Source organism: Seriola aureovittata, chromosome 3, assembly GCF_021018895.1.
Source record: "Seriola aureovittata isolate HTS-2021-v1 ecotype China chromosome 3, ASM2101889v1, whole genome shotgun sequence".
Lineage (NCBI taxonomy): Eukaryota > Metazoa > Chordata > Actinopteri > Carangiformes > Carangidae > Seriola > Seriola aureovittata.
This window is the reverse complement of record NC_079366.1, coordinates 26,200,791-26,216,431: the sequence shown is the minus strand read 5'-3', so window position 1 is coordinate 26,216,431 and position 15,641 is coordinate 26,200,791. Positions and strand designations below refer to the sequence as shown.

The 15,641-nt window shown below is 29.3% G+C and overlaps 1 protein-coding gene across 1 annotated transcript in view; it reads left to right on the top strand.

Annotated features, from left to right (window-relative positions):
* The window catches only part of LOC130163535 (ADP-ribosylation factor-binding protein GGA3-like), a 29,319-nt gene extending 14,091 nt beyond the window's left edge, over positions 1-15,228 (top strand). Inside the window, 1 exon segment of the mRNA XM_056367810.1 lies at positions 13,637-15,228. Coding sequence (XP_056223785.1) covers positions 13,637-13,747 — 111 coding nt within the window. The 3' untranslated portion in view covers positions 13,748-15,228.
* Positions 15,229-15,641: the final 413 nt, after the last annotated feature.

Here is a 15,641-nt window from a genome sequence, read left to right as displayed (position 1 = left end):
AAACGTCATAGTATAGTAAGGCATAAAAACGTCATAGTATAGTAAGGCATAAAAATTCATAAAAACGTCATAGTATAGTAAGGCATAAAAAGTCATGAAAACGTCATAGTATAGTAAGGCATAAAAACGTCATAGTATAGTAAGGCATAAAAATTCATAAAAACGTCATAGTATAGTAAGGCATAAAAAGTCATAGTATAGTAAGGCATAAAAAGTCATAGTATAGCAAGGCATAAAAAGTCATAGTATAGTAAGGCAAAAAAGTCATAAAAACGACATAGTATAGTAGGGCATAAAAACGTCATAGTATAGTAAGACATAAAAAGTCATAAAAACGTCATAGTATAGTAAGGCATAAAAATTCATAATATAGTGAGGCATAAAATGTCATAAAAACGACATAGTATAGTAAGGCATAAAAAGTCATGAAAACGTCATAGTAAAGTAAGGCATAAAAAGTCATAATATAGTGAGGCATAAAATGTCATAAAAACGACATAGTATAGTAAGGCATAAAAACGTCATAGTATAGTAAGGCATAAAAAGTCATGAAAACGTCATAGTATAGTAAGGCATAAAAAGTCATTAAAACGACATAATATAGTAAGGCATAAAAAGTCATAGTATAGTAAGGCATAAAAAGTCATATTATAGTGAGGCATAAAAAGTCATAGTATAGTAAGGCATAAAAAGTCATAAAAACGTCATAGTATAGTAAGGCATAAAAAGTCATATATAGTGAGGCATAAAATGTCATAAAAACGTCATAGTATAGTAAGGCATAAAAATTCATAAAAACGTCATAGTATAGTAAGGCATAAAAAGTCATAATATAGTGAGGCATAAAATGTCATAAAAACGACATAGTATAGTAAGGCATAAAAAGTCATAAAAACGTCATAGTATAGTAAGGTATTAAAAGTCATAAAAACGTCATAGTATAGTAAGGCATAAAAATTCATAATATAGTGAGGCATAAAATGTCATAAAAACGACATAGTATAGTAAGGCATAAAAAGTCATATATAGTGAGGCATAAAAACGTCATAGTATAGTAAGGCATAAAAAGTCATAAAAACGTCATACTATAGTAAGGCATAAAAATTCATAAAAACGTCATAGTATAGTAAGGCATAAAAAGTCATAATATAGTGAGGCATAAAATGTCATAAAAACGACATAGTATAGTAAGGCATAAAAAGTCATAAAAACGTCATAGTATAGTAAGGCATAAAAATTCATAAAAACGTCATAGTATAGTAAGGCATAAAAAGTCATAAAAACGACATAGTATAGTATGGCATAAAAAGTCATATTATAGTGAGGCATAAAAAAGTCATAGTATAGTAAGGCATAAAAACGTCATAGTATAGTAAGGCATAAAAAGTCATAAAAACGTCATAGTATAGTAAGGCATAAAAACGTCATAGTATAGTAAGGCATAAAAATTCATAAAAACGTCATAGTATAGTAAGGCATAAAAAGTCATAGTATAGTAAGGCATAAAAAGTCATGAAAACATCATAGTATAGTAAGGCATAAAAACGTCATAGTATAGTAAGGCATAAAAATTCATAAAAACGTCATAGTATAGTAAGGCATAAAAAGTCATAGTATAGCAAGGCATAAAAAGTCATAGTATAGTAAGGCATAAAAAGTCATAAAAACGACAGTATAGTAGGGCATAAAAACGTCATAGTATAGTAAGACATAAAAAGTCATAAAAACGTCATAGTATAGTAAGGCATAAAAATTCATAATATAGTGAGGCATAAAATGTCATAAAAACGACATAGTATAGTAAGGCATAAAAACGTCATAGTATAGTAAGGCATAAAAAGTCATGAAAACGTCATAGTAAAGTAAGGCATAAAAAGTCATAAGAACGTCATAGTAAAGTAAGGCATAAGAAGTTATAGTATAGTAAGGCATAAAAAGTCATAACGTCATAGTAAAGTAAGGCATAAAAAGTCATATTATAGTGAGGTATAAAAAGTCATAGTATAGTAAGGCATAAAAAGTCATAAAAACGACAGTATAATAGGCCATAAAAACGTCATAGTATAGTAAGGCATAAAATATCATAAAAACGACATAGTATAGTAAGGCATAAAGACGTCATAAAAACAACATAGTATAGTATGGCATAAAAAGTCATAGTATAGTAAGGCATAAAAAGTCATAGTATAGTAAGGCATAAAAAGTCATATTATAGTGAGGCATAAAAACGTCATAGTATAGTAAGACATAAAAAGTCATAAAAACGTCATAGTATAGTAAGGCATAAAAATTCATAATATAGTGAGGCATAAAATGTCATAAAAACGACATAGTATAGTAAGGCATAAAAAGTCATGAAAACGTCATAGTAAAGTAAGGCATAAAAAGTCATAAGAACGTCATAGTAAAGTAAGGCATAAGAAGTTATAGTATAGTAAGGCATAAAAAGTCATAACGTCATAGTAAAGTAAGGCATAAAAAGTCATAAAAACGTCATACTATAGTAAGGCATAAAAATTCATAAAAACGTCATAGTATAGTAAGGCATAAAAAGTCATAATATAGTGAGGCATAAAATGTCATAAAAACGACATAGTATAGTAAGGCATTAAAAGTCATAAAAACGTCATAGTATAGTAAGGCATAAAAATTCATAATATAGTGAGGCATAAAATGTCATAAAAACGACATAGTATAGTAAGGCATAAAAAGTCATATTATAGTGAGGCATAAAAACGTCATAGTATAGTAAGGCATAAAAAGTCATAAAAACGTCATACTATAGTAAGGCATAAAAATTCATAAAAACGTCATAGTATAGTAAGGCATAAAAAGTCATAATATAGTGAGGCATAAAATGTCATAAAAACGACATAGTATAGTAAGGCATAAAAAGTCATAAAAACGTCATAGTATAGTAAGGCATAAAAATTCATAAAAACGTCATAGTATAGTAAGGCATAAAAAGTCATAAAAACGACATAGTATAGTATGGCATAAAAAGTCATATTATAGTGAGGCATAAAAAGTCATAGTATAGTAAGGCATAAAAACGTCATAGTATAGTAAGGCATAAAAAGTCATAAAAACTCATAGTATAGTAAGGCATAAAAAGTCATAGTATAGTAAGGCATAAAAAGTCATGAAAACGTCATAGTATAGTAAGGCATAAAAACGTCATAGTATAGTAAGGCATAAAAATTCATAAAAACGTCATAGTATAGTAAGGCATAAAAAGTCATAGTATAGCAAGGCATAAAAAGTCATAGTATAGTAAGGCATAAAAAGTCATAAAAACGACAGTATAGTAGGGCATAAAAACGTCATAGTATAGTAAGACATAAAAAGTCATAAAAACGTCATAGTATAGTAAGGCATAAAAATTCATAATATAGTGAGGCATAAAATGTCATAAAAACGACATAGTATAGTAAGGCATAAAAAGTCATGAAAACGTCATAGTAAAGTAAGGCATAAAAAGTCATAAGAACGTCATAGTAAAGTAAGGCATAAGAAGTTATAGTATAGTAAGGCATAAAAAGTCATAACGTCATAGTAAAGTAAGGCATAAAAAGTCATAAAAACGACAGTATAGTATGGCATAAAAAGTCATATTATAGTGAGGCATAAAAAAGTCATAGTATAGTAAGGCATAAAAACGTCATAGTATAGTAAGGCATAAAAAGTCATAAAAACGTCATAGTATAGTAAGGCATAAAAACGTCATAGTATAGTAAGGCATAAAAATTCATAAAAACGTCATAGTATAGTAAGGCATAAAAAGTCATAAAAACGTCATAGTATAGTAAGGCATAAAAACGTCATAGTATAGTAAGGCATAAAAATTCATAAAAACGTCATAGTATAGTAAGGCATAAAAAGTCATAGTATAGTAAGGCATAAAAAGTCATAGTATAGCAAGGCATAAAAAGTCATAGTATAGTAAGGCATAAAAAGTCATAAAAACGACAGTATAGTAGGGCATAAAAACGTCATAGTATAGTAAGACATAAAAAGTCATAAAAACGTCATAGTATAGTAAGGCATAAAAATTCATAATATAGTGAGGCATAAAAAGTCATAAAAACGACATAGTATAGTAAGGCATAAAAAGTCATAAAAACGTCATAGTAAGTAAGGCATAAAAAGTCATAATATAGTGAGGCATAAAATGTCATAAAAACGACATAGTATAGTAAGGCATAAAAACGTCATAGTATAGTAAGGCATAAAAAGTCATGAAAACGTCATAGTATAGTAAGGCATAAAAAGTCATTAAAACGACATAATATAGTAAGGCATAAAAAGTCATAGTATAGTAAGGCATAAAAAGTCATATTATAGTGAGGCATAAAAAGTCATAGTATAGTAAGGCATAAAAAGTCATAAAAACGTCATAGTATAGTAAGGCATAAAAAGTCATAATATAGTGAGGCATAAAATGTCATAAAAACGTCATAGTATAGTAAGGCATAAAAATTCATAAAAACGTCATAGTATAGTAAGGCATAAAAAGTCATAATATAGTGAGGCATAAAATGTCATAAAAACGACATAGTATAGTAAGGCATTAAAAGTCATAAAAACGTCATAGTATAGTAAGGTATAAAAATTCATAATATAGTGAGGCATAAAATGTCATAAAAACGACATAGTATAGTAAGGCATAAAAAGTCATATTATAGTGAGGCATAAAAAGTCATAAAAAACGTCATAGTATAGTAAGGCATAAAAAGTCATAAAAACGTCATACTATAGTAAGGCATAAAAATTCATAAAAACGTCATAGTATAGTAAGGCATAAAAAGTCATAATATAGTGAGGCATAAAATGTCATAAAAACGACATAGTATAGTAAGGCATAAAAAGTCATAAAAACGTCATAGTATAGTAAGGCATAAAAATTCATAAAAACGTCATAGTATAGTAAGGCATAAAAAGTCATAAAAACGACATAGTATAGTATGGCATAAAAAGTCATATTATAGTGAGGCATAAAAAAGTCATAGTATAGTAAGGCATAAAAACGTCATAGTATAGTAAGGCATAAAAAGTCATAAAAACGTCATAGTATAGTAAGGCATAAAAAGTCATAGTATAGTAAGGCATAAAAAGTCATGAAAACGTCATAGTATAGTAAGGCATAAAAACGTCATAGTATAGTAAGGCATAAAAATTCATAAAAACGTCATAGTATAGTAAGGCATAAAAAGTCATAGTATAGCAAGGCATAAAAAGTCATAGTAATAGTAAGGCATAAAAAGTCATAAAAACGACAGTATAGTAGGCATAAAAACGTCATAGTATAGTAAGACATAAAAAAGTCATAAAAACGTCATAGTATAGTAAGGCATAAAAATTCATAATATAGTGAGGCATAAAAAGTCATAAAAACGTCATAGTATAGTAAGGCATAAAAAGTCATGAAAACGTCATAGTAAAGTAAGGCATAAAAAGTCATAAGAACGTCATAGTAAAGTAAGGCATAAGAAGTTATAGTATAGTAAGGCATAAAAAGTCATAACGTCATAGTAAAGTAAGGCATAAAAAGTCATAAAAACGACAGTATAGTAAGGCATAAAAAGTCATATTATAGTGAGGCATAAAAAAGTCATAGTATAGTAAGGCATAAAAACGTCATAGTATAGTAAGGCATAAAAAGTCATAAAAACGTCATAGTATAGTAAGGCATAAAAACGTCATAGTATAGTAAGGCATAAAAATTCATAAAAACGTCATAGTATAGTAAGGCATAAAAAGTCATGAAAACGTCATAGTATAGTAAGGCATAAAAACGTCATAGTATAGTAAGGCATAAAAATTCATAAAAACGTCATAGTATAGTAAGGCATAAAAAGTCATAGTATAGTAAGGCATAAAAAGTCATAGTATAGCAAGGCATAAAAAGTCATAGTATAGTAAGGCAAAAAAGTCATAAAAACGACAGTATAGTAGGGCATAAAAACGTCATAGTATAGTAAGGCATAAAAAGTCATAAAAACGTCATAGTATAGTAAGGCATAAAAAGTCATAATATAGTGAGGCATAAAATGTCATAAAAACGTCATAGTATAGTAAGGCATAAAAATTCATAAAAACGTCATAGTATAGTAAGGCATAAAAAGTCATAATATAGTGAGGCATAAAATGTCATAAAAACGACATAGTATAGTAAGGCATTAAAAGTCATAAAAACGTCATAGTATAGTAAGGTATAAAAATTCATAATATAGTGAGGCATAAAATGTCATAAAAACGACATAGTATAGTAAGGCATAAAAAGTCATATTATAGTGAGGCATAAAATGTCATAAAAACGTCATAGTATAGTAAGGCATAAAAAGTCATAAAAACGTCATACTATAGTAAGGCATAAAAATTCATAAAAACGTCATAGTATAGTAAGGCATAAAAAGTCATAATATAGTGAGGCATAAAATGTCATAAAAACGACATAGTATAGTAAGGCATAAAAAGTCATAAAAACGTCATAGTATAGTAAGGCATAAAAATTCATAAAAACGTCATAGTATAGTAAGGCATAAAAAGTCATAAAAACGACATAGTATAGTATGGCATAAAAAGTCATATTATAGTGAGGCATAAAAAAGTCATAGTATAGTAAGGCATAAAAACGTCATAGTATAGTAAGGCATAAAAAGTCATAAAAACGTCATAGTATAGTAAGGAATAAAAAGTCATAGTATAGTAAGGCATAAAAAGTCATGAAAACGTCATAGTATAGTAAGGCATAAAAACGTCATAGTATAGTAAGGCATAAAAATTCATAAAAACGTCATAGTATAGTAAGGCATAAAAAGTCATAGTATAGCAAGGCATAAAAAGTCATAGTATAGTAAGGCATAAAAAGTCATAAAAACGACAGTATAGTAGGGCATAAAAACGTCATAGTATAGTAAGACATAAAAAGTCATAAAAACGTCATAGTATAGTAAGGCATAAAAATTCATAATATAGTGAGGCATAAAATGTCATAAAAACGACATAGTATAGTAAGGCATAAAAAGTCATGAAAACGTCATAGTAAAGTAAGGCATAAAAAGTCATAAGAACGTCATAGTAAAGTAAGGCATAAGAAGTTATAGTATAGTAAGGCATAAAAAGTCATAACGTCATAGTAAAGTAAGGCATAAAAAGTCATATTATAGTGAGGTATAAAAAGTCATAGTATAGTAAGGCATAAAAAGTCATAAAAACGACAGTATAATAGGCCATAAAAACGTCATAGTATAGTAAGGCATAAAATATCATAAAAACGACATAGTATAGTAAGGCATAAAGACGTCATAAAAACAACATAGTATAGTATGGCATAAAAAGTCATAGTATAGTAAGGCATAAAAAGTCATAGTATAGTAAGGCATAAAAAGTCATATTATAGTGAGGCATAAAAACGTCATAGTATAGTAAGGCATAAAAATTCATAAAAACGTCACAGTATAGTAAGGCATAAAAAGTCATAGTATAGTAAGGCATAAAAATTCATAGTATAGTAAGGCATAAAAACGTCATAATATATTGAGGCATAAAAAGTCATAAAAACGTCATAGTATAGTAAGGCATAAAAAGTCATAAAAAAGTCATATATAGTGAGGCATAAAAACGTCACAGTATAGTAAGGCATAAAAAGTCATAGTATAGTAAGGCATAAAAAGTCATAAAAACGACACAGTATAGTAGGGCATAAAAACGTCATAGTATAGTGAGGCATAAAAAGTCATAAAAATGTCATAGTATAGTAAGGCATAAAAAGTCATAAAAACGACATAGTATAGTAGGGCATAAAAAGTCATAGTATAGTAAGGCATAAAAAGTCATAGTATAGTAAGGCATAAAAAGTCATATTATAGTGAGGCATAAAAACGTCATAGTATAGTAAGGCATAAAAAGTCATAAAAACGTCATAGTATAGTAAGGCATAAAAACGTCATAGTATAGTAAGGCATAAAAAGTCATATTATAGTGAGGCATAAAAAGTCATAGTATAGTAAGGCATAAAAAGTCATAAAAACGTCATAGTATAGTAAGGCATAAAAAGTCATAATATAGTGAGGCATAAAATGTCATAAAAACGTCATAGTATAGTAAGGCATAAAAATTCATAAAAACGTCATAGTATAGTAAGGCATAAAAAGTCATGAAAACGTCATAGTAAAGTAAGGCATAAAAAGTCATAAGAACGTCATAGTAAAGTAAGGCATAAGAAGTTATAGTATAGTAAGGCATAAAAAGTCATAAAAACGTCATAGTAAAGTAAGGCATAAAAAGTCATATTATAGTGAGGTATAAAAAGTCATAGTATAGTAAGGCATAAAAAGTCATAAAAACGACATAGTATAGTAGGCATAAAAAGTCATAACGTCATAGTATAGTAAGGCATATAATATCATAAAAACGACATAGTATAGTAAGGCATAAAGACGTCATAAAAACAACATAGTATAGTATGGCATAAAAAGTCATAGTATAGTAAGGCATAAAAAGTCATAGTATAGTAAGGCATAAAAAGTCATATTATAGTGAGGCATAAAAACGTCATAGTATAGTAAGGCATAAAAATTCATAAAAACGTCACAGTATAGTAAGGCATAAAAAGTCATAGTATAGTAAGGCATAAAAATTCATAGTATAGTAAGGCATAAAAAGTCATGAAAACGTCATAGTAAAGTAAGGCATAAAAAATCATAGTATAGTAAAGCATAAAAACGTCATAATATATTGAGGCATAAAAAGTCATAAAAACGTCATAGTAAAGTAAGGCATAAAAAGTCATATTATAGTGAGGCATAAAAACGTCACAGTATAGTAAGGCATAAAAAGTCATAGTATAGTAAGGCATAAAAAGTCATAAAAACGACACAGTATAGTAGGGCATAAAAACGTCATAGTATAGTAAGGCATAAAAAGTCATAAAAATGTCATAGTATAGTAAGGCATAAAAAGTCATAAAAACGACATAGTATAGTAGGGCATAAAAACGTCATAGTATAGTAAGGCATAAAAAGTCATAAAAACGTCATAGTATAGTAAGGCATAAAAATTCATAAAAACGTCATAGTATAGTAAGGCATAAAAAGTCATAAAAACAACATAGTATAGTATGGCATAAAAAGTCATAGTATAGTAAGGCATAAAAAGTCATAGTATAGTAAGGCATAAAAAGTCATATTATAGTGAGGCATAAAAACGTCATAGTATAGTAAGGCATAAAAAGTCATAAAAACGTCATAGTATAGTAAGGCATAAAAACGTCATAGTATAGTAAGGCATAAAAATTCATAAAAACGTCACAGTATAGTAAGGCATAAAAAGTCATAGTATAGTAAGGCATAAAAAGTCATATTATAGTGAGGCATAAAAACGTCATAGTATAGTGAAGCATAAAAACGTCATAGTATAGTAAGGCATAAAAAGTCATAAAAACGTCATAGTATAGTAAGGCATAAAAACGTCATAGTATAGTAAGGCATAAAAATTCATAAAAACGTCATAGTATAGTAAGGCATAAAAAGTCATAGTATAGTAAGGCATAAAAAGTCATGAAAACGTCATAGTAAAGTAAGGCATAAAAAGTCATAGTATAGTAAGGCATAAAAAGTCATAAAAACGACATAGTATAGTAGGGCATAAAAACGTCATAGTATAGTAAGGCATAAAAACGTCATAATATAGTGAGGCATAAAAAGTCATAAAAACGTCATAGTATAGTAAGGCATAAAAACGTCATAGTAAAGTAAGGCATAAAAAGTCATAAGAACGTCATAGTAAAGTAAGGCATAAGAAGTTATAGTATAGTAAGGCATAAAAAGTCATAACGTCATAGTAAAGTAAGGCATAAAAAGTCTTTAAAAACAACATAGTATAGTAAGGCATCAAAAGTCATAAAAACGTCATAGTATAGTGAGGCCTTAAAAGTCATAAAAACAACATAGTATAGTAAGGCATAAAAAGTCATAGTATAGAAAGGAATAAAAAGTCATAACAGCATAGTATAGTAAGGCATATATATTCATAGTATAATAAGGCACAGAAACATCACAATATTGTAAGGTATAAAAAGTCGTTTAATACAATGGCATAATAAAACAACATATTACAGTAAGTCATAAAAACTTCACATTAAATTAAGGCATAAAAACCACATATAATAAGTCATAAAAACGGCATAGTATAGTAAGGTAAAAAAAAAAGTCATAAAAAGCATCACATTACAATAAGGCATAAATAGTAAGAAAAACATCATAGTATAGTAAGGCATAAAAAGTCATAAAACATCATAGTATAATAAGACATAAAAAGTCATAGTATAGTGAGGCATAAAAAGTCATAAAAAAGACATAGTATGGTAAGGCATAAAAAGTGATAGTATAGTTAGGCCACAGTATTTTTAATCATAAAAAGTCATAGTATAGTAAGGCATAAAAAGTCATAAAACATCATAGTATAATAAGACATAAAAAGTCATAGTATAGTGAGGCATAAAAAGTCATAAAAAAGACATAGTATGGTAAGGCATAAAAAGTGATAGTATAGTTAGGCCACAGTATTTTTAATCATAAAAAGTCATAGTATAGTAAGGCATAAAAAGTCATAAAAACAACATACTATAGTGAGGCACAAAATGTCATAAAAATGACGTAGTATAGTAAGGCCTAAAAAGTCATAGTATAGTAAGGCATAAAAAGTCATGAAAACGATACAGTATAGTAAGGCATAAAAAGTCATGAAAACGATATAGTATAGTAAGACATAAAAAGTCATAAAAACGTCATAGTATAGTAAGGCATAGTCATAGTATTGTAAGGCATAAAAAGTCATAAAAACGTCATCGTATAGTGAGGCATAAAAAGTCATAAAAACGTCATAGTATAGTAAGGCATAGTCATAGTATTGTAAGGCATAAAAAGTCATAAAAACGACATAGTATAGTAAGGCATAAAAACGTCATAGTATAGTAAGGCATAAAAAGTCATAAAAACGTCATAGTATAGTAAGGCATAAAAAGTCATAGTATAGTGAGGCATAAAAAGTCATAAAAACAACATACTATAGTGAGGCACAAAATGTCATAAAAATGACATAGTATAGTAAGACATAAAAAGTCATGAAAACGTCATAGTAAAGTAAGGCATAAAAAGTCATAGTATAGTAAGGCATAAAAAGTCATGAAAACGTCATAGTAAAGTAATGCATAAAAACATCATAGTATAGTAAGGCATAAAAAGTCATAGTATAGTGAGGCATAAAAAGTCATAAAAACAACATAGTATAGTAAGGCATAAAAAGTCATAGTATAGTAAGGCATAAAAAGTCATAAAAACAACATACTATAGTGAGGCACAAAATGTCATAAAAATGACATAGTATAGTAAGGCCGAAAAAGTCATAGTATAGTAAGGCATAAAAAGTCATGAAAACGATACAGTATAGTAAGGCATAAAAAGTCATGAAAACGATATAGTATAGTAAGGCATAAAAAGTCATAAAAACGTCATAGTATAGTAAGGCATAGTTATAGTATTGTAAGGCATAAAAAGTCATAAAAACGTCATCGTATAGTGAGGCATAAAAAGTCATAAAAACGTCATAGTATAGTAAGGCATAGTCATAGTATTGTAAGGCATAAAAAGTCATAAAAACGACATAGTATAGTAAGGCATAAAAACGTCATAGTATAGTAAGGCATAAAAAGTCATAAAAACGTCATAGTATAGTAAGGCATAAAAAGTCATATTATAGTGAGGCATAAAAAGTCATAGTATAGTAAGGCATAAAAAGTCATAAAAACGACATAGTATAGTAGGGCATAAAAACGTCATAGTATAGTAAAGTCATAAAAACGTCATAGTATAGTAAGGCATAAAAAGTCATCAAAACGACATAGTATAGTAAGGCATAAAAACGTCATAGTATAGTAAGGCATAAAAATTCATAAAAACGTCATAGTATAGTAAGGCATAAAAACGTCATAGTATAGTAAGGCATAAAAAGTCATAGTATAGTGAGGCATAAAAAGTCATAGTATAGTAAGGCATAAAAAGTCATAACAGCATAGTATAGTAAGGAATATATATTCATAGCATAATAAGGCACAGAAACATCACAGTATTGTAAGGTATAAAAAGTCGTTTTATACAAAGGCATAATAAAACAACATATTACAGTAAGTCATAAAAACTTCATATTAAATTAAGGCATAAATACCACATATAATAAGTCATAAAAACGGCATAGTATAGTAAGGTAAAAAAAAAAGTCATAAAAAGCATCACATTACAATAAGGAATAAATAGTAAGAAAAACATCATAGTATAGTATGGCATAAAAAGTCATAAAAACATCATAGTATAATAAGACATAAAAAGTCATAGTATAGTGAGGCATAAAATGTCATAAAAACGTCATAGTATAGTGAGGCACAAAAAGTCATAAAAATGTCATAGTATAGTAAGGCATAAAAAGTCATAGTACAGTGAGACATAAAAAGTCATAGTATAGTAAGGCATAAAAACAACATAGTATATTGAGGCATAAAAAGTCATAATACAGTGAGACATAAAAAGTCATAAAAACGACATAGAATAGTAAGGCATAAAAAGTCATATTATAGTAAGGCATAAAAAGTCATATTATAGTAAGGCATAAAAAGTCATAAAAACAACATACTATAGTGAGGCACAAAAAGTCATAAAAATGTCATAGTATAGTAAGGCATAAAAAGTCATAGTACAGTGAGACATAAAAAGTCATAGTATAGTAAGGCATAAAAACAACAGCATAATGAGGCATAAAAAGTCATAATACAGTGAGACATAAAAAGTCATAAAAACGACATAGAATAGTAAGGCATAAAAAGTCATATTATAGTAAGGCATAAAAAGTCTTAAAAACATCATAGTAAAGTAAGGCATAAAAAGTCTTTAAAAACAACATGGTATAGTAAGGCATTAAAAGTCATGAAAACGCCACAATATTTTAAGTCATAAAAAGTAATAGTATAGTAAGGCATAAAAAGTCATAACGTCATAGTATCATAAGGCATGAAAAGTCATAGTATAATGAGGCATAAAAAGTCATAAAAATGTCATAGTATAATAAGGCATAAAAGGTCGTAAAAACGACATAGTATAATAAGGCATAAAAGGTCATAAAAACGACATAGTATAGTAAGGCATAAAAAGTCATAAAAACGTCATAGTATAATAAGGCATAAAAAGTCATAAAAACGATTTAGTATAGTATGGCATAAAAAAAGTTCTATATTCAGGCATAATAAAGTCATATTATGCTAAGGCATAAAAAGTCATAAAAATATCACAGTGTACTACGGCATAAAAACATCATAGTATAGTATAGTAAGGAATAAAAATGTCATAGTAGAGTAAGGCATTAGAGTCTCCAATAAACGTAATGTGTCTTTGGACTGTGGGAGGAAGCCGGAGTACCCGGAGAGAACCCACTCAGGCACAGGGAGAACATGCAAACTCCATACAGGCCCCAGGCCTGGGAAGTCATGATATAGTAAAGTATAAAATGTCAGAGTATAGTAAGGCATTAAAGAAGTCATAGTACAGTAAGACATTTACCTCAATAAAAAAAAAATTTTTTTCTTCAGCGTAAAGTTCGTCTACGCTACAAGCTGACACTGACACACGGCGATCAACAGCTGAGCGAGACGGGAGAGATCGACAACTTCCCGTACTGGACCTTTTTGATTGGCAAATGAAAACTTCAGACACATGGATGTAAAAAACTGCGCAGGAACTCAAACCTAGATTTTGAGGACAGATAGTAAAGTGGAGCCAAAGAGAGAAAAGATCTACAAAAAGGTGGGAAACAAGCGACACACACCTGGAGTCAATCATCATGAGGTAAACAACCACCACAACAACCAAATATGAAGTCTGTATTAACAGACATATGACTTTTCTGCATCATTTCATAATTTACAGCATGCATGATGCAAGATGTAATCTCAGAAAGACATATTACTCTAAAAAGATGGGCAAACTCTACTTCATACATCAGAAGGTACAGGTGTGAACATGTCAGGTGGGTTTGGTACATCCCTGATTGTACATGTTTCAGGGTTCAGTATTCTGCTTTTGTCTTACTGCTGTTTTTGTGACTGCTGCCTGTTTGTAGAGTCCATGCATGTGTTGGCATGTAGCTGGATACATGTGAATTTCATATGTGGTTACATATGAAAGTATTTATTTGCTTTTATGCACATGTGACATTCAAAATTCCCAAAGTGCCTTGAGCTGGAAATATTCTTGAATATGTATTTATTTTAATTAAGTTCTGCACGACATGGCTGCCTGAAGGACTGTGTGTCTTAAACAGTTTGTATTTGCGTGGATTTAAGTTGTTTCAAGTTGACATTTTCTGCTTTTAGGTGGGAGATGAATGAAACATGTAACGGTGTCACATTTTACACAAGCTGATTATTGTATTTTGAATTTAGCCTTTTTTCATAAAAGGTGACATCAGAGTGCTCATTTGTACGAAGGCTAAATAGCACTGCTTACTTAAAAAATAAATGAAGGAAAGATCTTTCACAAATCATAGGCAACATTTAGAAAACAACTCTAAATGCTGCAAATAAATAAGCATGAGCAAATGAGGAGACATTTTTCAAGTAAAGATGCAAATACCGAAACACTGCAACTTTAACACAATGTTAATTTTTACAAGAACAAGCAAAGAAAGTCATGCTTTAGTTTTAATAAGATGATTGTGCGTTTCTGATATTACTTCACCTGTTAGTTCCGTTTTACTAATTAGTAGCGTGTTCATCTTTTTTTGTGTCCCTCAGAAACGTCTGTTGTGTTGTACTCTGCCTGTTTCCTGTCATTGCAGTACATTTCTTCTGTATCTTAATTCGCTTTGGTCTTATTTATTTTGCGGCTTTTTTCTAAATGAATGTAAGTTTTGTGAAAGTTGCGGTTCGATGAGGCCTCTGTTGATTCTTACCAAGTCTCTGTTTATTAATGTGACCAGATCAGTGTTTCCCGATCACTCGTCTTATGCTGTGAAGCTTTATGAGCATCTATAACTGTCAAAACAAACTGTCAGAGGATTTAAGGCCAATCTCTTTTCTTTGAATGCTCGTCTGCCTCCTGCCTGTCAGTTCAGCAGTCTGTTGCTCATCAATAAATGAGAAATCTGATATTATCGGATAGTCTCAAATTCTGTCTCACCAAATCATCTCATTTTTTCTGTAAATATAATCACCCTGAAATATCGCCCTCAACTGACCCTCAATTATACTTCAGTCTATAGTGATATAGAACCCATGCTGCAACTGTATTATTTTCATAATTGATGAATCTGCCGATTATTTTCTTAATCATTTTGTGAAATGTTTTTGTTAAATACCTGTAACAATTCCCCAGACTGTACAGTGAGGCCTTCATATTGCTCTATTTGTCCACCGATAATCTAAAACAAAAACACAGACAGTAATACAAGATTTTAAAAAAACAAATACTCTCATATTTGAGAAGCTGGAAACAAAGAATTTGGAGCTTTTTTGCTTGAAAATTGAAGAGTGAATTGATGCCAATCAATTGTTCCAGCTACAGCACTAAGGAAGGAAATTATTGACAGATAAAATA